The sequence below is a fragment of the Hordeum vulgare genome, chromosome 3H, assembly GCF_904849725.1.
Source record: "Hordeum vulgare subsp. vulgare chromosome 3H, MorexV3_pseudomolecules_assembly, whole genome shotgun sequence".
Classification (NCBI taxonomy): Eukaryota; Viridiplantae; Streptophyta; class Magnoliopsida; order Poales; family Poaceae; genus Hordeum; species Hordeum vulgare.
In genome coordinates, this window is record NC_058520.1 from 600,529,969 (window position 1) to 600,551,393 (window position 21,425).

General features: G+C 46.8%; 1 protein-coding gene and 3 non-coding genes across 4 annotated transcripts; all 4 read right to left on the reverse strand.

Annotated features, from left to right (window-relative positions):
* Positions 1 to 9,095: 9,095 nt before the first annotated feature.
* On the reverse strand, positions 9,096 to 9,168 carry TRNAK-CUU. Its single transcript has one exon. It is a non-coding gene; the product is annotated as a tRNA-Lys (tRNA).
* Positions 9,169 to 10,180: 1,012 nt separating this feature from the next.
* On the reverse strand, positions 10,181 to 10,253 carry TRNAK-CUU. The gene has a single exon. It is a non-coding gene; the product is annotated as a tRNA-Lys (tRNA).
* A 1,019-nt stretch (positions 10,254 to 11,272) lies between these two features.
* Positions 11,273 to 11,345, reverse strand: TRNAK-CUU. The gene has a single exon. It is a non-coding gene; the product is annotated as a tRNA-Lys (tRNA).
* Positions 11,346 to 11,764: 419 nt separating this feature from the next.
* Positions 11,765 to 17,032, reverse strand: LOC123445551 (non-specific phospholipase C2-like). The gene is made up of 4 exons (XM_045122548.1): positions 16,295 to 17,032; positions 12,735 to 13,252; positions 12,430 to 12,609; positions 11,765 to 12,321 (listed from the first exon to the last, which is right to left on the reverse strand). The coding sequence occupies exons 1-4, from the start codon at positions 16,873 to 16,875 to the stop codon at positions 11,999 to 12,001; spliced, it is 1,602 nt and encodes a 533-aa protein (XP_044978483.1). The 5' UTR covers positions 16,876 to 17,032; the 3' UTR covers positions 11,765 to 11,998.
* Positions 17,033 to 21,425: the final 4,393 nt, after the last annotated feature.

Genomic DNA, 21,425 nt, shown 5'->3' on the forward strand with positions numbered 1-21,425 from the left:
CGCTCCACTCGGCGACGAAGCCAATCGGGACTTGCTCCGAGCGCATATTCGCCTTGGCAGAGTGGGACCTTTCATTGGCCGCCTGAGAGAAGTCATCGGCCGGATCGACAAGGAGCTGTGGCCCGAAGACGATTCCCGGCGAGAAATAGAAGGGTTGATGACTCGGCTGGAGGACATCCCAAGCAGAGTGCAGGCATGGAAGAAGTCTGCCGCTCGTTGTGGTGCTGACGTGGCGCTATCTCTCGTCCGAGTGCACTGCAAGAAAGCTCGCGAAGAAAAGCTGAAGGCGTTGCAGGTCGCCAACACCAAGAAGCTTCGATTCGAAGATTTCATGGAGACCTTCATCGACACAGCCACTCGCATCGCAGACGGGATCGACCTTGACACCTTTGTGGAGCCTGCCAGTCCTGGTGACGCTTGAAAAACTTTATGGTGAATGCATTTTTTCCTCGGAATGCCGAGTGTTATTTGTATCAAAATTTGGCCACTTCTGTTGGCCGTCACATTCGTGGTTCGGTGTGGATAACCTTGATCCACACCGAGCCGACTGATCGTAGATCCAACTTTGAATTCGAATCGAATATTTTGCTCTTCTTTCGCCAAATTTTTTTTGACATGATTTTGGCTCGTGGTTTTTGTTTGGCGTTTCTTGGTGAAGCCAATGGCAAACATGCGGAGCATGTAGTTGTCAGTTGTCTTCACATCTACATGAGCCTCAATGAGGGTCAGCCAAGTCTTCGAGTGGATCTCGAGGATACACTCGAAGGAAGCTTTTTACTTAGGCGATTCTGGGTCGCAGCTAAGTCCCGGAGTGCGGCTTTTAGCGCGCACTCGGAGCAAGTTGTTACTCATGTAGTTGTCAATTGTCTTCACATCCACATGAGCCTCAATGAGGGTCTGATAAGCCTCTGAGTGGATCTCGAGGATACACTCGAAGGAAGCTTTTTTACTTAAGCGATTCTGGGTCGCGGCTAAGTCCCCGAGTGCGGCTTTTAGCGCGCACTCGGAGCGAGTTGTTACTCATGTAGTTGTCAGTTGTCTTCACATCCACATGAGCCTCAATGAGGGTCTGCTAACCTCCGAGTGGATCTCGAGGATACACTCAAGGAAGCTTTTTACTTAGGCGATTCTAGGTCGCAGCTAAGCCCCTAAGTGCGGCTTTTAGTGCACACTCGGAGCGAGTTTGTACTTAGGCGATTCTGGGTCGCAGCTAAGTCCCCGAGTGCGGCTTTTAGTGCGCACTCGGAGCGAGTTTGTACTTAGGCGATTCTGGGTCGCAGCTAAGTCCCCGAGTGCGGCTTTTAGTGCGCACTCGGAGCGAGTTTTTTACTTAGGCGACTCTGGGTCGCAGCTAAGTCCCCGAGTGCGGCTTTTAGCGCACACTCGGAGCGAGTTTTTTACTTAGGCGATTCTGGGTCGCAGCTAAGTCCCCGAGTGCGGCTTTTAGTGCGCACTCGAAGCGAGTTTGTACTTAGGCGATTCTGGGTCGCAGCTAAGTCCCCCAGTGCGGCTTTTAGCGCGCACTCGGAGAGAGTTTGTACTTAGGCGATTCTGGGTCGCACCTAAGTCCCCGAGTGCGACTTTTAGTGCGCACTCGGAGCGATTTTGTACTTAGGCGATTCTGGGTCGCAGCTAAGTCCCCGAGTGCGGCTTTTAGCGCGCACTCGGAGCGAGTTTGTACTTAGGTGATTCTGGGTCGCAGCTAAGTCCCCGAGTGCGGCTTTTAGCGCGCACTCGGAGAGAGTTTGTACTTAGGCGATTCTGGGTCGGAGCTAAGTCCTCAAGTGCGACTTTTAGTGCCCACTCGGAGCGATTTTGTACTTAGGCGATTCTGGGTCGCAGCTAAGTCCTCGAGTGCGGCTTTTAGCGCGCACTCGGAGCGAGTTTTTTACTTAGGCGATTCTGGATCGCAGCTAAGTCCTCGAGTGTGACTTTTAGTGCACACTCGGAGAGAGTTTGTACTTAGGCGATTCTGGGTCGCAGCTAAGTCCCCAAGTGCGACTTTTAGTGCACACTCGGAGAGAGTTTGTACTTAGGCGATTCTGGGTCACAGCTAAGTCCCCGAGTGCGACTTTTAGTGCGCACTCGGAGCTAATTTTTTAGACTGGAGTCTGCAAATGCGGAAGAATTTTGAACCTGCAAGAAGTCAATCTGCTTTGTATTACTTCAATGATACTTGTTCTTTACATTGCCCCCGTCGGCGATCACGTGTAGAAGCGCTTTAGGAGATCTCCATTCCATGCTCGCGGCTCGTCCGTTTCTCTGTCGAGGTTGTAGAGTCGATATGCTCCGTTGTTCAGCACCTTAGAGATGATGAAGGGTCCTTCCCAGGCGGGAGCCAACTTGTGAGGCCTCTGCTGGTCCACTCGGAGCACTAGGTCGCCTGCTTGGAATGTGCGACTCCTGACGTGCCGCGCGTGAAATCGCCGCAGATCTTGTTGATAAATTGTTGAGCGAGTTAGTGCCATCTCGCTCTCTTATTCTAGTAGATCCACTCCATCTTGCCTGGCTTGCTCTGCTTCGGCTTTGGAGAAGAGTTCGACTCATGCAGAGTTGTGAAGCAAGTCACTCGGAAGGACCGCCTCTGCTCCATAAACGAGGAAGAACGGGGATCGCCCTGTAGATCTATTCGGAGTTGTGCGGAGGCCCCACAACACCGAAGGCAGTTCGGTGACCCATGCGCCGGCGGCATGTCCCACTTCTCGCAGGAGTCGAGGCTTCAACCCTTGAAGAATAAGCCCATTCGCCTGCTCCGCTTGCCCGTTTGTTTGGGGATGCGCCACAGATGCAAAATCCACTCGGATACCTTGGCCAGTGCAAAAACCTTTGAATCTATCCGAGTCAAAGTTTGTGCCATTGTCGGTGATTATGCTGTGCGGAACCCCGAATCTGGCGATGATGTCTCTGACAAACTTGATGGCCGTAAGGGCGTCAAGCTTCTTGACGGGCTTGGCCTCAATCCACTTGGTGAACTTGTCGACTGCCACCAACAGATGAGTGAATCCCCCTTGGCCTGTTCTGAATGGTCCGACTGTATCTAATCCCCACACTGCGAACGGCCAAACAAGAGGGATTGTCTTCAGCGCAGATGTTGGCTTGTGGGACTTGTTCGAATAGAACTGACAGCCTTCGCATCGGTCGACCATATCTTTTGCCATTTCATTCGCCTGCAACCAGAAGAAACCAGCTCTGAATGCTTTGGCGACGATTGCTCTGGAGGAGGCATGATGGCCGCAGGTTCCCGAGTGAATTTCTTTCAAGATTAACTGTCCCTCCTCAGGGGAGATGCATCGCTGAAGGACGCCTGAAACACTTTCCTTGTACAACTGGCCATCAATGACGGTGAAGGACTTCGACCTGCGGACGATCTGCCTCGCTTGGACTTCGTCTTCTGGTAATTCTTGCCTCAGGATGTACGCAATGAACGGCACCGTCCAATCGGAGATGAGAGCAAGAATCTCCATGATCAAATCAAACATAGTGGGGACCTCGACTTCGGTCGGATCTGCTGAGCTCTTCGGTTGTACTGGTTCCTCTGTGAAAGGATCTTCTTTTACTGAGGGAAGGTGTAGGTACTCGAGGCAGACATCACTGGGGACCGGTCTCCGAGTGGATCCAAGTTTCGCGAATTCATCAACTGCTTGGTTTTTCAGTCGCGGAACATGGTGAAGTTCGAGACCTTCAAACTTCTTCTCGAGCTTCCTTACTGCGTTGCAGTATGTAGTCATGGTGGGGTTCCTTACATCCCACTCCTTCATCACTTGATTAACCACCAAATCTGAATCGCCATAGACCATCAGGCGACGGACGCCGAGTGTGATGGCCATGCGCAATCCATAAAGGAGAGCTTCGTACTCTGCCTCATTGCTGGAAGAATCGAAATGTATCTGCAACACATACTTAAGTTTATCACCTTTTGGCGATATGATCACTACGCCAGCACCGGAGCCATTCAACTTCTTGGACCCATCGAAGAACATGGTCCAATGAGCCGAGTAGATGTGAGTCGGTTGCTGTTGTTCTACCCATTCTGCTATGAAGTCAGCCAGAGCTTGAGACTTTATAGCCTTCTTGGCTTCGAACTTGATGTCGCAGTATAACATCTCCATTGCCCACTTCGCCACTCGGCCTAATGCGTCTCGATTGTGGAGGATTTCCGACAACGGAGCATCAGAAATAACAGACACCGAGTGGTCTTGGAAATAATGAGCCACCTTCTTTGCAGTCATGTAGATCCCATAAATAAGCTTTTGATAATGGGGATACCTCTGCTTGGAAGGAGTCAGGACTTCGGAGACATAATATACTGGCCGCTGAACCTTGTACGCTTTGCCTTCTTCTTCGCGTTCGACTGTGAGAACAGTGTTGACGACTTGATTTGTAGCCGCGATGTACAGAAGAAGGGGTTCTTTACTGAGCAGGGCAGTGAGAACCGGCTGGGTGGAAAGCAGGGCTTTGAGGTCGTCAAATGCAATTTGGGCTTCGTCTGTCCACTCGAAAGTATCTGATTTCTTCATGGGTCGGTACATAGGTAACGCCTTCTTGCCGAGTCGAGCGATAAACCTGCTCAAAGCCGCTAGGCAAACTGTGAGCCTTTGAACATCATGTATTCTGACCGGCCGCTCCATTCGGACGATGCTCCCGATCTTTTTGGGGTAGACATCGATCCCTAGTTCGGAAACGAAGAAACTGAGTAACTTTCCACTGGGAACACCGAATGAACTCTTGGCAGGGTTGAGCTTGATATCATACCTACGAAGGTTGGCGAATGTTTCTGCCAAGTCAGTCAGCAGGTCAGAACCTTTGCGTGACTTGACTACGATATCGTCCATATATGCCTCCACATTTCGACCGATCTGGTCAAGGAGGCATTTTTGGATCATGCGCATAAAAGTTGCTCCTGCATTCTTCAAACCGAATGGCATAGTGATGTAGCAGAAACACCCGAATGGGGTGATGAAGGTTGTTTTTAATTCATCCGGACCATACAGACGGATCTGATGATAGCCCGAATAGGCATCAAGGAATGATAAACGCTCGCAACGGAGAGACTTGTCCTTCTTGGGCACCATGACAACATTGGCGAGCCACTCAGAGTGGTGTACCTCGCAAATGAAGTTGGCGGACCAACGCAGGCGTTCTCGGACGGGCCGAGCAGCAGGATCTACATGCAGTCGATGCTCAGCAAACTCCCTGGGTACACCTGGCATGTCAGCGGGCTTCCATGCAAAAATGTCCTAGTTCTCACGGTGGAATTGGATGAGATCGGCTCCCTATTTTGGATCAAGGGTGGTGGAGATGTTCGTCGGGGCAGCGGTGTCGTCCGTCGGGTGGATGCTGACTTTCTTCGTGTCGCCCGCCGACTGGAATGCGGACTCCGAAGCTGGCTTCTTCGAACGCATCAAGTCAGCGGGGTCGGCTGTGTTCTTGTACTCATCCAGCTCAAGGATAGCCATCTGCTGATCGGCAATCCTCGACCCCTGCTGCAGACACTCCTCGGCCCGCAGTCGATTGCCTGTGACCGTGATCACACCTTTGGGACCCGGCATCTTCAGCTTCAAATACACGTAACATGGACGGGCCATGAAACGTGCATACGCCGGACGACCCAGAATTGCATGGTATGCACTCTGGAAGTCCACCACCTCGAATGTCAGCTTTTCCTTGCGGAAGTTCTTGTCGGAGCCGAAAACTACGTCCAACGCGATCTGGCCGAGTGACTTGGCCTTTCGTCCTGGGACGACTCCGTGAACTCCATGCTGCTCTCGCTAAGTTTGGACATCGGAATGCCCATCCCCTTGAGAGTGTCGGTGTACATGATGTTCAAGCCGCTGCCGCCGTCCATGAGGACTTTGCGCAGTCGGACTCCTTCCACCACCGGGTCGACGAACAGAGCTTGCCTCCCTAGGGTGGGCACGTGTGCTGGATGGTCCGACTGATCAAAAGTGATCGCAGTATGAGACCATTTGAGGAACGTGGGGTTGGTTGGGGTTGCCATGTTCACCTCTCGGTTCACCAGCTTCAGTCGACTCTTGCTTTCCATGTCAGCAAAAATCATCAATGTTGCATGGACTTGGGGGAACGGATCCTCCTTGTCCTCATCATCCTGCTCGTTGTCCTTTTCACTCGGTTGCCCTTCGCCGAACCCTTGGATCAGGAGGCGACATTGCCGAGTGGTGTGCTTCGGGAATATGGCATTGCCTTCTTCGTCCATCTTCGTGTGGATTGGACATGGCTGATCCAGGATGGAATTCCCGAACTGTTTCTTCTTGGGGGTGTACTGAGCTTTCCCATTGCCCTTGAACTTGGCATTGGTAACGGCTGCTGCCTCTGCCTGCGGAGTGGATGGAGCTTTTTGCTTTTGCTTCCGATTGTTGTTCCCATCTCCATCGGCGACTGCCTTATGCTTGCCGCTACGTATGCGGTCCTCTTCTTCGCCATTTGCATAGCGTGCGGCTATCTCCATCATCTTGCTCATGGAGATGTCGCCTGTCCGACCGAACTTCAGGTACAGATCCCTGTACCGCACGCCTGCCTCGAAGGTGCAGACTGCTTGGTGCTCTGTGACGTTCTCCACCGTGTGGTAGAGAGTCGTCCAGCGCTGGATGAAATCGCGCAGGGGCTCATTCTGCTTCTGGACACAATGTTGGAGCTCCACGAGACCAGCAGGGCGTTTGCACGTGCCCTCGAAGGTCCTGATAAAGACTCGGGACAGATCTGCCTAGCTGTAGATGCTTGATGGAGCCAACTGGTTCAGCCACGCTAGTGTCGAGCCGTCGAGCATCAGGGGGAGATGTTTCATGGCGACCTGGTCATCTCCGCCACCGGTCTGGACCGCCACCCGGTAGTCGTCCAGCCACGTTTCTGGCTTGTATTCTCGTGTGAACTTGCTGATCCCCGTCGCCAATCGGAAGTTGGGAGGGATGTCAGTTGAACGGATGGCCCGACTAAAGCACTCGGGGCCAAAGACAATGGTCCTGCTTCCACTCGGACGGTCTCTATCAAGACCATCACGGTGGGCTCGACTCCTGTCGACCTTCCTTTGGGCGATGTACCCTCTTGCGTCGGGCCTTGGATCATACGCGTCACCGACTGAACGCCGATCATCATGATGCCGGGGCCCGTAAGGCCCACCCCGCAGAGGAGTGCGTGAACGGCGACGATCTTCAGGATTCATGGAACGGCTGCCCCCTCTGTGTCGCTGATGGGAGTCGGGGCTGAAAACCGACCGATGCGTGTTCGCGTGAACAGAACTGCTATGGATCCTGTTGTGCGACTGGGAGACCGCCGAATTCTGCTGCTGCGCCGTATGCAACAGGGCGTGGATCTGCTCGATCCCTTTACCAGCCTCTGAGTCAGTCGGTTGGAGGGAATCGGCTATCTTGGCAGCGATAGCCAGGTTGAGGACGGGTGTGCGGAATACCTCGACGTTGCTCTGACGAGTGCGTCGACTGGCAGAGCGGTGGTGTTGACGACGAGCGCCGGATGATTCGCCGACCTCATGCTCGTTCTGACCAGTTCGGCGGGACTTTCATGGGAATCAGGCATGAGAACTTCGGCCGCAGGCCCGCGACCCAAGTACTCGGAAGGTAACTCAGTCGGAACTGAGTCCAAGCACTGGGACGGCGGCGCGACCGCAACCGACTCGAGGACCGCCACTTGAGAGGACGCGTTCTGTCGCGCCTGGGCGTGTCGCACCCAACGCTGGAGCCGCGGACGGTGGGACCGCTTGTTGCGGCGCGTGACGGGGGCGAAGATCGACACCGGGGCTGATTGCTGGAGAAGAAGGGCACGGAAGTGCGTAGCCCCGCGACTGGGGAGAGGCGCATCCCGAAGCCATGCCGAATCATCGACGATGAAGGAGAGTGCGCCGAAGAGGATTTCACGACCCATGCACAAATCTCCGCCGGACGACATGATGAAAAGATGAAGTTGCAAACTCGCCGGAAGTCGCTTAGACGCTTGCCCCACGGTGGGCGCCAACTGTCGTGGGTATAAGTCTGACAGTAGATGTGTAGGGTACGAAAGGATGGGCAAAGCCTTAGCTACGGCGAGGTTGTAAGAGTTCAGGCCCCTCTACGGTGGAGGTAAAAACCCTACGTCTCAGTGCTCTTGGGAGCTTAGTGTCGAGTCGAATATAGGATTACAGTAAATGCCAACCCCTGCACCAGTGGGGAAGGGCGGCTTATATAGAGTGCGCTGTTCTTCACGACGGCCCGGTGGACAGGGATGGAATAGTGGCGAATAAATGCCTACGTTACAGGTAACGTATGCCTTAAATGCTAATAATGGTGTATGAAAACGTATGACCGTTGCCCTCCTGGGAGGTTACGATGTACAAAGTGGAATTCAGTCAGTACGTTAAATACGCTCCGAATGCTCGTCACCGACTGGATGATGGGGGAGTCCTTAGTTCAGTCGGAACTGTCTAAAGACCTTGTCTTTTATGAAGGGTAGTCCTTGGGTAGGACCTATAGGGCAGGCCTATGACCCTACCCTGGGACTATAACCCCATCACACACCGAATCCATACATCAATCCATCCATCCTACAGCACTTCCATTACATGTAGCATGAGCACAACATACCGTACTGATGATGTCATGATGGCAATTTGTATATAATAGACATGACAACTTTTAACCCTAAAAAAAGTCGTCGAAATATATCAATATGAGAACTAGTTTCCAGGATCTCCTCGCGACGGATTTAATGGTGGAAACGTTTTCCGAAATGAATTTTTTATTTGAGAAATAAAACATTTTGAAAACTAAAAAGACAAAAAATTGACGTTGACATCATCAGTTTCGTCACTTATGCATGCATGCTTTGACGTGTCACAATATGTGATCATTGAGCATGTCGATTGTTGTTGCTCCCACCACACGTATGGGCGTTACCGCGACCCTTTTTGAAACGTACTAAATGATGGCATTTTTGTTGTTTTAGTTGAAATTGATTTCTTGTTCACTCCATTTTAAGTTTTAATGCAAATGCCATTTCTTTTATACTTCATTACACTTGTTAACTAGAAGGGAAAAAGTGGAATGTCTAAAAACAACATGAACAAAATTCATCCTACAAAAACAATTGTGCGCCTACCTTGTGGCTCGAACCCAAGACCACAAGGTTAAGAGCCTTGCGCTCTACCAACTGAGTTAGACAGGTTGTGTTGTCAACATTTTAAGAGCCTTGTATATTCCTTTTTAATCAACAAATCTTTTCCAAAAAGTGCCATGTCTTTTTTTGGAAACAAAATTCATAAAACTTGCCATTTGTTATTTTTGTCTTTTTCATATAAACAAGTTAAGTTTTCTATTGATTTTCTTCTCTCTCTACATTTTCAAATTCTTCTCTTTTAATTATCCATTTTTTTGTTTTGCAACATACGAAATGGTGGCATTTTTTCGGTTGAGATTTAATTTCTTGTACACTCTATTGTAAATCTTAATGCAAATGTCGTTTATGAATTTTCTGTAAACATTGGACTTGTTAACTAGAAGGAAAAAAGTGGAAAGTTTTTAAAAACAACATGAACTAATTTCGTTCTACGAAATCAATAAGGTGAATTAGATGCACAACGAATCCATACATCAATCCATCCATCCTACAACACTTCCATTACATGTAGCACGAGCACACCATACCGTAATGATGATGTCATGATGGCAATTTGTATATAATAGACATGACAACTTTTAACCCTAAAAAAAGCCGTCGAAATATATAAATATGAGAACTAGTTTCCAGAATCTCCTCGCGACGGATTTAACGGTGAAAACATTTTTCGAATTGAATTTTTTATTTAAGAGATAAAACATTTTGAAAACCAAAAAGACAAAAAATTCATGTTGACATCATAAGTTTCGTCAATTTTGCATGCATGCTTTGACGTGTCGCAATATGTGATCATTGAGCGTGTCGATTGTTGTTGCTCCCATCACACGTATGGGCGTTACCGCGACCCTTTTTTAACGTACTAAATGATGGCATTTTTATTGCTTCAGTTGAAATTGATTTCTTGTTCACTCCATTTTAAATTTTAATGCAAATCCCATTTCTTGTATACTCCATTAAACTTGTTAACTAGAAGGAAAAAAGTGGAATGTTTTAAAAACAACATGAACTAAATTCATCCTATGAAATCAATAAAAGTAAAATAGATGCAAAAACATTTGTACTCCCACCTTGGGGCTCGAACCCAAGACCACAAGGTTAAGAGCCTTGCGCTCTACCGACTGAGCTAGACGGGCTGTGCTGTCAACATTTTAAGAGCCTTATATACTCCTTTTTAATCAACATGTTTTTTTCCAAAAAGTGCCATGTCTTTTTTTGGAAACAAAATTCATAAAACTTGCCATTTGATATTTTGTCTTTTTCATATTAATCAAGGTAAGTTTTCTACTGATTGTCTTCTCTCTCTACATTTTTTCATTCTTCTCTTTTAATTATGCATTTTTTTTGTTTTGTAACATACTAAATGGTGGCATTTTTTTGTTTCGGTTGAGATTTAATTTCTTGTACACTCGATTGTAAATCTTAATGCAAATGTCGTTTATGAATTTTCTGTAAACATTGCACTTGTTAACTAGAAGGAAAAAAGTGGAAAGTTTTTAAAAGAACATGAAATAATATCGTCCTATGAAATCAATAAGGTAAATTAGATGCACACCGAATCCATTCATCAATCCATCCATCCTACAACACTTCCATTACATGTAGCATGAGCACACCATATCGTACTGATGATGCCATGATGGCAATTTGTATATAGTAGACATGATAACTTTTAACCCTTCAAAAACCGTCGAAATATATCAATATGAGAACTAGTTTCCAAGATTTTCTTGCGATGGATTTAATGGTGAAAACATTTTTTAAATTGTATTTTTTCATTTAAGATATAAAACATTTTGAAAACTAAAAAGACAAAAAATTCATGTTGACATCATCAGTTTCGTCACTTATGCATGCATGCCTTGACGTGACGCAATGTGTGATCATTGAGTGTGTGGATTGTTGTTGCTCCCAGCACACGTATGGGCGTTATCGCGACCCTTTTTGTAACGTACTAAATGATGGCATTTTTGTTGTTTCAGTTGAAAATGATTTCTTGTTCACTCCATTTTTAATTTTAATGCAAATGCCATTTCTTGTATACTCCATTACACTTGTTAACTAGAAGGAAAAAAGTGGAATGTTTTAAAAACAACATGGACTAATTTCATCCTATGAAATCAATAAAGGTAAAATAGATGCAAAAACATTTGTACGCCCACCTTGGGGCTCGAACCCAAGACCACAAGGTTAAGAGCCTTGCGCTCTACCGACTGAGCTAGACGGGCTGTGCTGTCAACATTTTAAGAGCCTTGTATATTCCTTTTTAATCAACATATTTTTTCCTAAAAGTGCCAGGTCTTATTTTGGAAACAAAATTCATAAATCTTTCCATTTGATATTTTTGTATTTTACATATTAATCAAGGTAAGTTTTCTACAGATTTTCTTCTATCTCTACATTTTTAAATTATTCTCTTTTAATTATGCATTTTTAAATTCCAACCAATCATTCTTAACGAGCCTGTAAATCTTCCGTAGAACGCCCGAGGTACGTGTAGCATTACTCCTTTCTAGGCCGACCGACCATTGGCTGGCATGCAGATAACCACACACAGATTGTCCTCCGTAGCACCTGTTGGTGGGCAGGGTGGAGCACAAGTTGTGAAGTGGGCATGTCACAATACGAGCATTCGTCGATCTCCTCATTGCTTGTAAAGTATACCATGGTACCAATGTTTCATTTTCCACGGCCCATGCATAACGAATCCATTCATCCATCCATCCTACAGCGCTTCCATTACATGTAGCACGAGCACACCATATCGTACTGGCTACGCTACAAGCACACACCGTATCGATCCTCTATGTATGTGTAGTGCCACTAATTTTGATGATCCCAAACACAAATTTCGACCTATGTATATATGCATGTGTGCTCTCTACGGACTATCATCTTGATCTGCAGGGGAGGAGGTGATCCTGGTGGTAAGGGAGGGCCTCATCTTGACGATCTGCTCGTCGTCGGCGAGGCCCATCCTCTTGGCCGACATGCCGGCCTCGAAGAAGCGCCGCACGGCCGACCTCATGTAGGAGGTGCCTTCCCTCACGTTCATCCTCTCCCTGATCCTCTCCTGCAGGCTGCTCAGCTGGTGATCCCCGTTCAGCACTGCCGCCAGCTGCACGATCTCCTGCTGGAACGAGCTCAGCTTCGCCTCCTCGTTCGCCTCCGTCTGCCGGATCCTCGTCGGCATCGGGAGTTGCTCTGCGGGTATCTCATAACTTTCATGGATAAGCAGCCTACCCATTGCAAGAGTAGAAACCAAGCCAAATGGTGGCTATACCATGTCGTATGCTGAGCTTGACAAATTACCTGGGCAGTCTGTCCTTGGTTCAGTTCTGGTTTGCACTACTCCTTCGAAGGTCCCAGCCCACGCGTCCCTTTTGGTCAGGAAATCCTGTGGCAGATTGAACAGCTTCTTCACGGTTGCGGGGATCGACGAGTGCTCGAATTGCGACGTCGAAGTTGGATTTCCGTTCGGCCCATGCACAACTGAAACAACAACGAAATTGTAGCAACGAATGTACACATTGAGCAGATCTGGCATCCAGTTTTTTATTACCGAGATAAAAGATTAGGCCCATTCATTAGTTAAGGAGGAGAGAGTGTTGACTGACCTGTTCCCTTCTCAATCCATGGAGAGATCAAGATGGCCGGGACACGCACCCCCAACCTGTTGAACGTGAAGTTATACGGCGGCGGGCCAACAATGTCGTCGGGGCTCGGCACACCGTCAACAGGGGTGGGCACATGGTCGAAGAACCCGCCATGCTCATCATAGGTGAGGACCATGAGCGTCTCGTTCCACTGTGGGCTGGCGCGAAGCGTCTCATAGATCTCCTTGACGAACATCTGGCCCTGGTAGACGTCGTGTGAAGGGTGGTCGTCGTTGGCGGGGTGGTCCTTGGAGTCCATGTAGTGCTGCTCGATGACGGCGTAGTTGGGGAGGGAGCCGCGGCGGGCGTGGTCGCGGAACGCGTTGTGGAAGGGGTGGAAGTTGAGGATGTACTTGAGCTTGCGCAGGTTGCGGTAGAAGAGCACCGCCGGCACGTCCTGGAAGTAGACGCCGAAGGAGAGGCCCGCGTCGTGCACGTTGTCGAAGATGGTCCGCTGCGGGTACCCCCTGGCCAGCAACCTGCGTGCAACGCTCTTGTCAGAGAAGCGCTTGGGGTGGCTCATGTTGTGCTCTGTTTCATTTCAAGTCAGGATAGTAAGCTAGATATAGTTTCGCAAAACATATATAGACGGCCAGTGTACAAGATAACTTTCCACTTAGAAGAAAAGATCACGTTTTTTTATGGTCGGTAACATAAAATAAAGCATATGCTGTGGATTCTGAAGCTAAATTTTTCTTCGCCTCATTTCTGTTTTCCACCCGACGGACTCAATCCAGCCAACTAGGGTGGGCTACTGGGCTGTAATGAGGCTGAAACTGCAGGATAGAGGGCCAGACGTGCGCTCTTGGGCCTTCCCTGATATTCCCTCATCTTAAGTTTATACTATTTTAATACTCCCTTTGTCTCAAAATAATTGTCTTACTAGTACAAAATTATACTAACTTTAAGACATATATTTCAGGACGGAGGGAGTAAAAAGTTATATTAAAACTTGAGAAACTTATTTTAGGACTGAAAAAATACAACCCAGTGGGAAGGAGAGCAGTCAAAGAACCGTTTCTCTGATTCTAAAAAAAAGGTTTCTCTTCACCTTAAAAAAACAGTTTCTCAACAACCATAAAAAGCAATTAAAGAACGCGTAATCACGTATTCTATAAAAAAGAAATCTCCAAGAAAAGAAAAAAAACGTAATAACGTATCCACGATTCCACTAGAAAATGTAATTACCTTTTTCTAAACAAAGAAAATGTAAAAGTGTAATTACCTAGCCTGTATAAAATGAAGAATTCCCCCGGACATGGAGTATATGAGCTCGAGCTCATATACTCCCGGATGAACAGTAAAAATCAGCAAATATAGTAAATAATATCGAAAACATCTGAAATTTTGGAGCATGAAACATTGATGTTTTTTCTACATGCGTCCAAAATTTCATGATGAAATCACATTTGTGGAGGGGTGGGGAAAAAATAAAATCAATGCTTTAAAAATAGTGTTTTTAAAAGCATTTTGGAGCATCAATTTTTTTTTGTCTACACTTCCAGGAATATGATTCCGTTATGAATTTTTGCATGCATGTAGGAAAAACATCAATGTTTTTTGCTACAAAATTTTAGAATCTCTTGAATTGTTTTATTATTTTTTTAAATTTTACTGTTCATCCGAGAGCACGTGAGCACGAGCTCATAATAGCACTTTGGAATTCCCCCTGCTGCTATTATGTAAAAGTGTTCATTTTCATTGTTTACACACGAACGCGTCGACCGTCGAGGGTAAACGAATCTCTCCGCAGCTCAGTCCCCTTCATCCCATGTACTACTACTCTACTACCGACAAAGGCGATGGGAGGTCGCATGGCCGAATAAATGTCAGCCCAGCCAGCCTTCTGGTCCCACGGTTCAGCGAGGCCGCTTGGGTATTGCCTGGAGGTCGCGTCAGTTTCACATGCACGCATGATTGATCCTGCGCACCGTCCTCCGGCGATTACTTATTTGATGATACGTCCTCTGGCGATTACTTATTTGATGATTGACGAGCCGATCGCAGTACTGTACTGGTCTAGCAGCAAGCAACGCTAGTGCTATTAGTCTATTCTAACCTGCTTGATTAGCCGCATCCAGCACCAGTGTGACAAAAAGCAGAGACGCGTGGCCCCGTCCACATGTAAATACAGATTTCGCAGCCGGCATTTGGGTTCTTCGTGTCGACTAATCACATCCGGCATCTCCGACCAAATGTCACTTTCTTGTAACACTGGCACGTACTACACCATAGTGGCAGCGTCCTATCATCACATTACACACTATAATGTCAGGCCAAAGCTCTTTTCGGAACGAGTGCTTTGCTTTGCTGCTCGACGAAGCAAGAGGAAAAGCACTCGGATAGGAGCTGCCTTGTGCCCTACAGAAAAAGATGAAAGTGCTACCACGCACTACTAGTAGGAACATTTTTGCAGAGGAACAATGTGCATTCTCGAAAGAAAGGAAAAAAGAACAATGTCGGAACAGAGACGAGGAAGTTGAGTATATTGCTAGAGTAGTTCTCATAAAGTAGAGATGTTTGTGCAGGTGAATTCAGATTTAGGAATTAGTTGGTTCAGCTGCCTCGTGACAAACGGCCAAAGAGCAAAATGGTCCCCGTGATCTTGTAGATGATAAGCAAGTACTCACTCATGTACATGAGTAGGGAAGATTGCTGTACATGGATTGGGCAGGAGAAACCTGCCGACAAGGGCAGTATAGTCTACGTGCACTGAATGCTCTGTCCCGGCCAGGCACTAATTAATCAAATCGGATACTATCGACAGCGCAATCTCTGTAGCTCCTTCCGGCAACATCTGGTTATTATACATGCTGCCACGTACTGTAGTATACTACTACTTCCTCCGTTTCTAAATATAAGACCTTTTAGAGATTATACTATAAACTACATACGGATGTACATAGACATATTTTAAAGTATAGATTCACTCATTTTGCTCCGTATGTAGTCTTCTAGTGAAATACCTAAAAGGTTTTATATTTTGGAACGAAGGGAGTAGTACTTTTGACCAAAAGAAGACCAGTGATTTGACGACCCAACCAGTGTAATCCAAATAATTGTACAGAGTTGATTTAGGCTTTAGAAAAGAACAAGAAATAGACTACTGCTACTAGTTAATTAAAACTAGCCACAAATATGGCATCTATTTTTTGAAAGAAAATATGGCATCTACTAAATCACAAAGGTGCCTACGTGTATGTAGGCATATACCGAGTAGAAGCCACTCTAAGAAAACGTCTCGGTCATCGATCGTGTCCGTGCTGCTATTGCTAATACGCAACTCCCTCGTATGGATAGCACTTTCTCTAGTAGTGCAATTCGCACGATCACGACATTCATCCCCAACAACCAGTACCATCTAATAATGGGATTATGTTGTTTCTGTTTTTGTTGGCGACCAACCCACCCGTCTCCCTCCCTCCGCAATGCACGTTGGGATCGAATCAAGACGCATTCGCCGGATGAATAGATAGATAGATGGATGGATAGATAGATAGATAGAAGAAGAGAAGGCGTACTCGGGGTTGTTGCTGGTGGCGCCGCCGGAGGTGCCGGAGTGGACGAAGAGGCGGTTGGGCTGGGTGGAGGAGGGCACGGACGCGAACCACCGGTCGCAGACGGCGAACTGGGACACCAGCTCCCGGTACACGGCGACGCTGTCGGGCGCGAAGCCGTTCATCACGGCGTCGGTCATGTTGCCGCCGCCGATGGAGGCCGCCTGCTGCACGAACCCGTTCATCCGGGGCGGGCCGGACGCGTCGTCGGAGCCGAAGATCTGCTGCCGGATCTCCTGGTACGAGTGGCCCGGGTCCGGGTCCACGAACTGCGCGCCGTCCCCGAAGTAGACGCGCCGGCCCGACGACGGGTCCGACGCGTTCGCCGGGTTCCACTCGGCGCCAGTCACGCCGTCGATCGCCGGGTTCAGCCGCTTCATCCACCCCAGCATGTGGTCGAACGACCGGTTCTCCATCACCACCACCACCACCGTCTTGATCGGCCCCGCGTAGTTGGCCACGGCGCCCGACGAGGACAAGGCGAGGGCGAGGAGCAGCGTCGCCGCGCAGGCCGGGAGACGGCGCTGCGGCGTCGGAACCGCCATTGTCTGACCTTTGATTGATGGATTGATTGGCCTGTGTGTGTGTGCGCAGCGCCGTAGTGGAGAGAGGAGGATTTTTGGGGGAGCTCGTGAGGGAGATGGACCCCGCCCGGATCGGCTCCTTGCCTTGTGCTTGTGGGGTGGTGGTGGAGGATGTTGTCTTTTTATCGTGGACGGCGGTGGGCGGGGTCTACATGCGGACACACGAGATTAGCTACGGGCCATGCAGGGCTGCCGTGACCATGTATTCGTAGCTACTCTTTATGTACCTAAGTATTTGGTTCCCTCAATTTTAAAATAAATGTTTTAACATTATATTAGCATTATTATAAAATTGTAATAAGTTTGTGACTTTTGTTTTGGGATGGAGGGAGTAGTTTGAAAAAACTAGACTAGTTTTTTCAACTATAAATATTTAGATACAGATGAAATACTTCACAAATAATCTTTGTTATTAATTAATTCCTCCAACTCTAGCAATGGGTCAACCAACTTCCTTTTGGCATATCTTAACCACGTTAATGGATATATATCGTGTAATAAAAAGACATTTAATCTTGGAAATAATAAGAAGATGTACTAAGAATAATATACCAAGTATGTGAATTTAATCTTATCTAGTTAAGTGAGGGGAAATTATTTTGTCACAATTAGGCATTTCGGAGTCATGATGATGTATTCGTACCTAACAAAATCAATCCTCGTTATTAATTCCTCCAAATCTAGCAATGGGTCAACGAAATTCCTTTTGGTATATCTTATAACCACGTTAATGGATATATATCATGCAATAAAAGAATATTTAATCTAGGCAATAATAAAAAGATGTAAAATTATACTTTACAATGGGTGTATTAGATAGTAGTATCATGTATATGACACTATAACACTAGTGCATAATACTGCTTCCACAGTACATATTAGCATAGTTAGCGTTTCTAGATTGTCTCATTTATGTACAAGATTCAATACGATATGGTGACTTGCTACCAAATCAAATTCTTTTTCTTTATTTAAGTATGTACCTCCTCATTAAAAATACTTAGTTAGCATACATGATAATGTTTATATTTCCTTCGTTTTTAAATACAAATCTTTATAAAGATTTCACTAACAGACTACATACGGAATAAAATAAATGAATCTATATTTTAAAATATATCTATATACATCTATATGTAATCTTTTAGTAAAACCTTTTAAAACTTATATTTAAGAACGAAGGGAGTAATACTCCGGTTGCATGCAAACTAAGTGAGGGGAAATTGTTTTGTCACAGATAGCCATTTTGCAAAGAGATTGATATGTAGGCTCTCCGGAGAAATGTTGGCAGCCCCATCATGTTCTTCATACGACTTTAGCAAAATGCAAGTCGTGTGAAATTTTCATTTGGGTCAATCAATTCTGGAGGGAAGGAAGCAACCGCCGTCGGCTCGTCGCGGAAGCATCAACCTTTGGGTATATCTTATAGTTGTTGGGGTGCATACTCATCGGGTGTCTATCTCAGAGCATCTTCAATAGATATTGTATATTTTGATGTTGTAAATTAGGTGTTGTATAATCTATAACATAAAAAAAATGCTTTTTACAACATAAAAAAACGGCAAACTCCAACATATGTTGTATATTCCTGTTGTAAAACACCAACTCCAATAGATATTATAAAACGATGTTGTAAAAATCGGTTGTTTGCCAAGCTGCCGTTGTTTGATTGCTGCACAGATCATTGTCCGTGGCCTTCCTCTTCATCACTTTCTTAGTTTCATCGGGCCTATATGCTTTGGTAGCCGATTGGGCAGTGGCACTCTTTGTGTCATCACCCGCGGCATCATCATCATCGTCCACCACCATACTTTTCTTCTTCGAAGCATCAAATGTTTCTCTAGTTTTCCACTTCTCCTCATCCTTAAGCTCCGTATAACAATCCTTGTGCAATCATTTTCTACAACAAAACAAGTGGAGGAACACATGGTTTAGTGAACAATGCAAGTGAGGAGCACACAAATAAATGAACAATGCAAGTAAAGAAGCACACAAATTAGTTTACCATGTCGCTTTCGCCGCAACCACTTGGGTTCATGCGATCAACGTTTGCCAAGCAACCCGCCCACTTTTGACATTGGGCGTTAATGATTCCCCAACGTCCGCGAATGGAGGCAATAGAGCGTTGGTGGCTGCTAGTGTTGCGCTCATCAAAGAAATCCTTGATGTGTTGCCAATATTTGTTGGCGGATTGGTCGGCTGCAACGGTTGCATCAAGAGAGACTTTCTTCCATGCGGTGCAAATTAACACATCTTCTTTGGTGGTATAATTTGCGGTCCTTCCATGTGGTACAAAGCCCTCATCATCCATGCATGTCAAGGTTGTTATCATCCATTTCTTGTGATGCATATGGATAGTCATCAACATATGGATAATCATCATTTGTCACATTGTTGGCGTGCATAAAAGCTTCATCATCAAGACTACAATTGCCAGAAAGCACACTCAACGACAATTGCAACAACCAAAAATGCACAAAAATGAACATTGCAAAAAATTTACCTCTCGGGCGTTCCATTGAACACCTTGAAGGCATCCGTCGGCGTCGACACTTCCTCTGCCATCGGCGGCTGCGGCAACGGTGGATGAGAAGCGTGGCTGCTAGACGACGACACGGTTGCCAACAGCTCAGGATTGGCCGATTTTGCGATTTTGGCCGGTCGGCCATCGGCCACGGCCATGGAGCCGCCGCGTCCAGCTGCCCACTTGCAGCTGTCGCCGCGAGGCTTTCCGTCGGCAGCCTTCTTCTTCCCCGCCCCCAGAGCAACGGCGATCGACCGTGGAGCCGAGAACTGCCGACCAGCCTGCTGCCGCGACGGCGGCATGGCGGCGGAGTCGACGGCGGTTGCAGACACGATGGTGGCTGCGGTGGAGCCAGCGACCGTGCCGAGACGGTAGAGGGGGTTGCCGGCTTCGTTGGAGAAGGCGGAGGGGTCATCATCGTCGGCCATGGCGGCACCGACGGCCGGGCGGGTGGAAGTCGAGCACGCGGCGGTCGCGCGGAAGGGAAAGGAAAGGGGGGATGACTGTTGGGAGTTGGCGCGCGGCTGATCGTTTTACAAGACCTAGCCTTTGTGTTGTATATTTGCAACGCCAGGGTCAAACTTTTACAACACTTAGAGCTGGTGTTGTCAATTTTTTTACATATACAACATCTGTTGGAGTATTATTTTTGAACATAAGTGTTATATAACTTAGTTATGTTTACATATACAACATCTATTGAAGATGCTCTTAGTCGTGCCGGGATGCAAGCTGGCCGGAAAAATCTGTAGGTTCGCCGGGGGTTAGGGGGGTGGCCAGGGCGACACCAACACGATGATGGGGGGGGGGGGGTTCAGGGGAGGACCAGGCTGCGGAGGTAGGCGATTCGGTTAGGTTGGATCTAGAGGCGGACATTTTTTTTCTTTTCGATAAAGAGTATATATTAATATAAAAGAGATACCAGTTACACCCAGCCTCTGCAACAACGCAATGCCCTAATGGCATATGACGGATGCACACAACCAAAAGACGAAGAAGAAACAAAAAAGAAAAGTCCCGCTACAGAGTTTCAGTACTTGCAACAGCAGCATAACCACCACCAAGACAACACCTGATGTTCAAGTATGATCTATAGGCGGACATAGGAATAAGAGGAACAATGCTGACGGCCAGAGTTGGAACTACGATCAGTTGGGTCTTAATCCGAGGCTCCAGAAATTGATTTACGCTAGTATGTCCCTATTTATATCTAACTATCTTATACTCCCTCCGTTCCTAAAAATAAGTCTTTCTAGAGGTTTCATTAATGAACTACATACGGATGTATATAGACATACTTTAGAGTATAGATTCACTAATTTTGCTTTGTATGTAGACACCTAGTGAAATATCTTAAAAGACTTATATTTAGGTACGGAGGGAGTTTTTTTTTTTTTTTAAATATAGTGCATATAGCGTTTTTCAAAGTGGCTATTTCGAGTGCATCTCCAGTGATATTACCTAAGACATACAATATCTGTCCGCGGACGACGTCCCACATCTGCATATACGATACGGAACCGGTCATCCAACCCTATACCTTGAAATGCCGTTTCAATTAACAAAATAAAATATTGTTCACCTCTATTTGTTTATACGGCTTCCGCCAAAACTCACAAAAACAACTTCTGATTGGGAGTTGCTTCTTATAACTGTGAGATTTGTTCTTGGTGTTTGAGAGAGGTGTTTCATGTGATTGAGAAAATTGTTCCTCACTCTTCCGAATCTCTCTTGTGTGTGAAATTGTTCCTTGTGATTCTAATAGTTGTTCCTTGTGATTGATATATTTGTTCCTGGTGATTGAGAGGGTTCTTTCTCACTCTTCTAAACCTCTTTTTATGTGAATTGTTCCTTGTGATTCTAATAGTTGCTCCTTTTGATGGAGAGGTTCATTCCTAGTGATTGTGAGAGTTATTCACTGTGGTCTGTACCCATTCCGGTGGAGCGACCTTGCGCGTACGGAGAGCGGAGACGAGCACGTAGTGGA

Excerpts from the sequence above, each read along its gene's own strand:
- LOC123445551 (XM_045122548.1), bottom strand. The coding sequence starts at position 16,875 with ATGGCGGTTCCGACGCCGCAGCGCCGTCTCCCGGCCTGCGCGGCGACG. Across the intron at positions 13,253-16,294 it reads GCCACCAGCAACAACCCCGA|GTTGCTGGCCAGGGGGTACC; the intron begins GTACGCCTTCTC and ends CGTTGCACGCAG. Across the intron at positions 12,610-12,734 it reads ATGGATTGAGAAGGGAACAG|TTGTGCATGGGCCGAACGGA; the intron begins GTCAGTCAACAC and ends TTGTTGTTTCAG.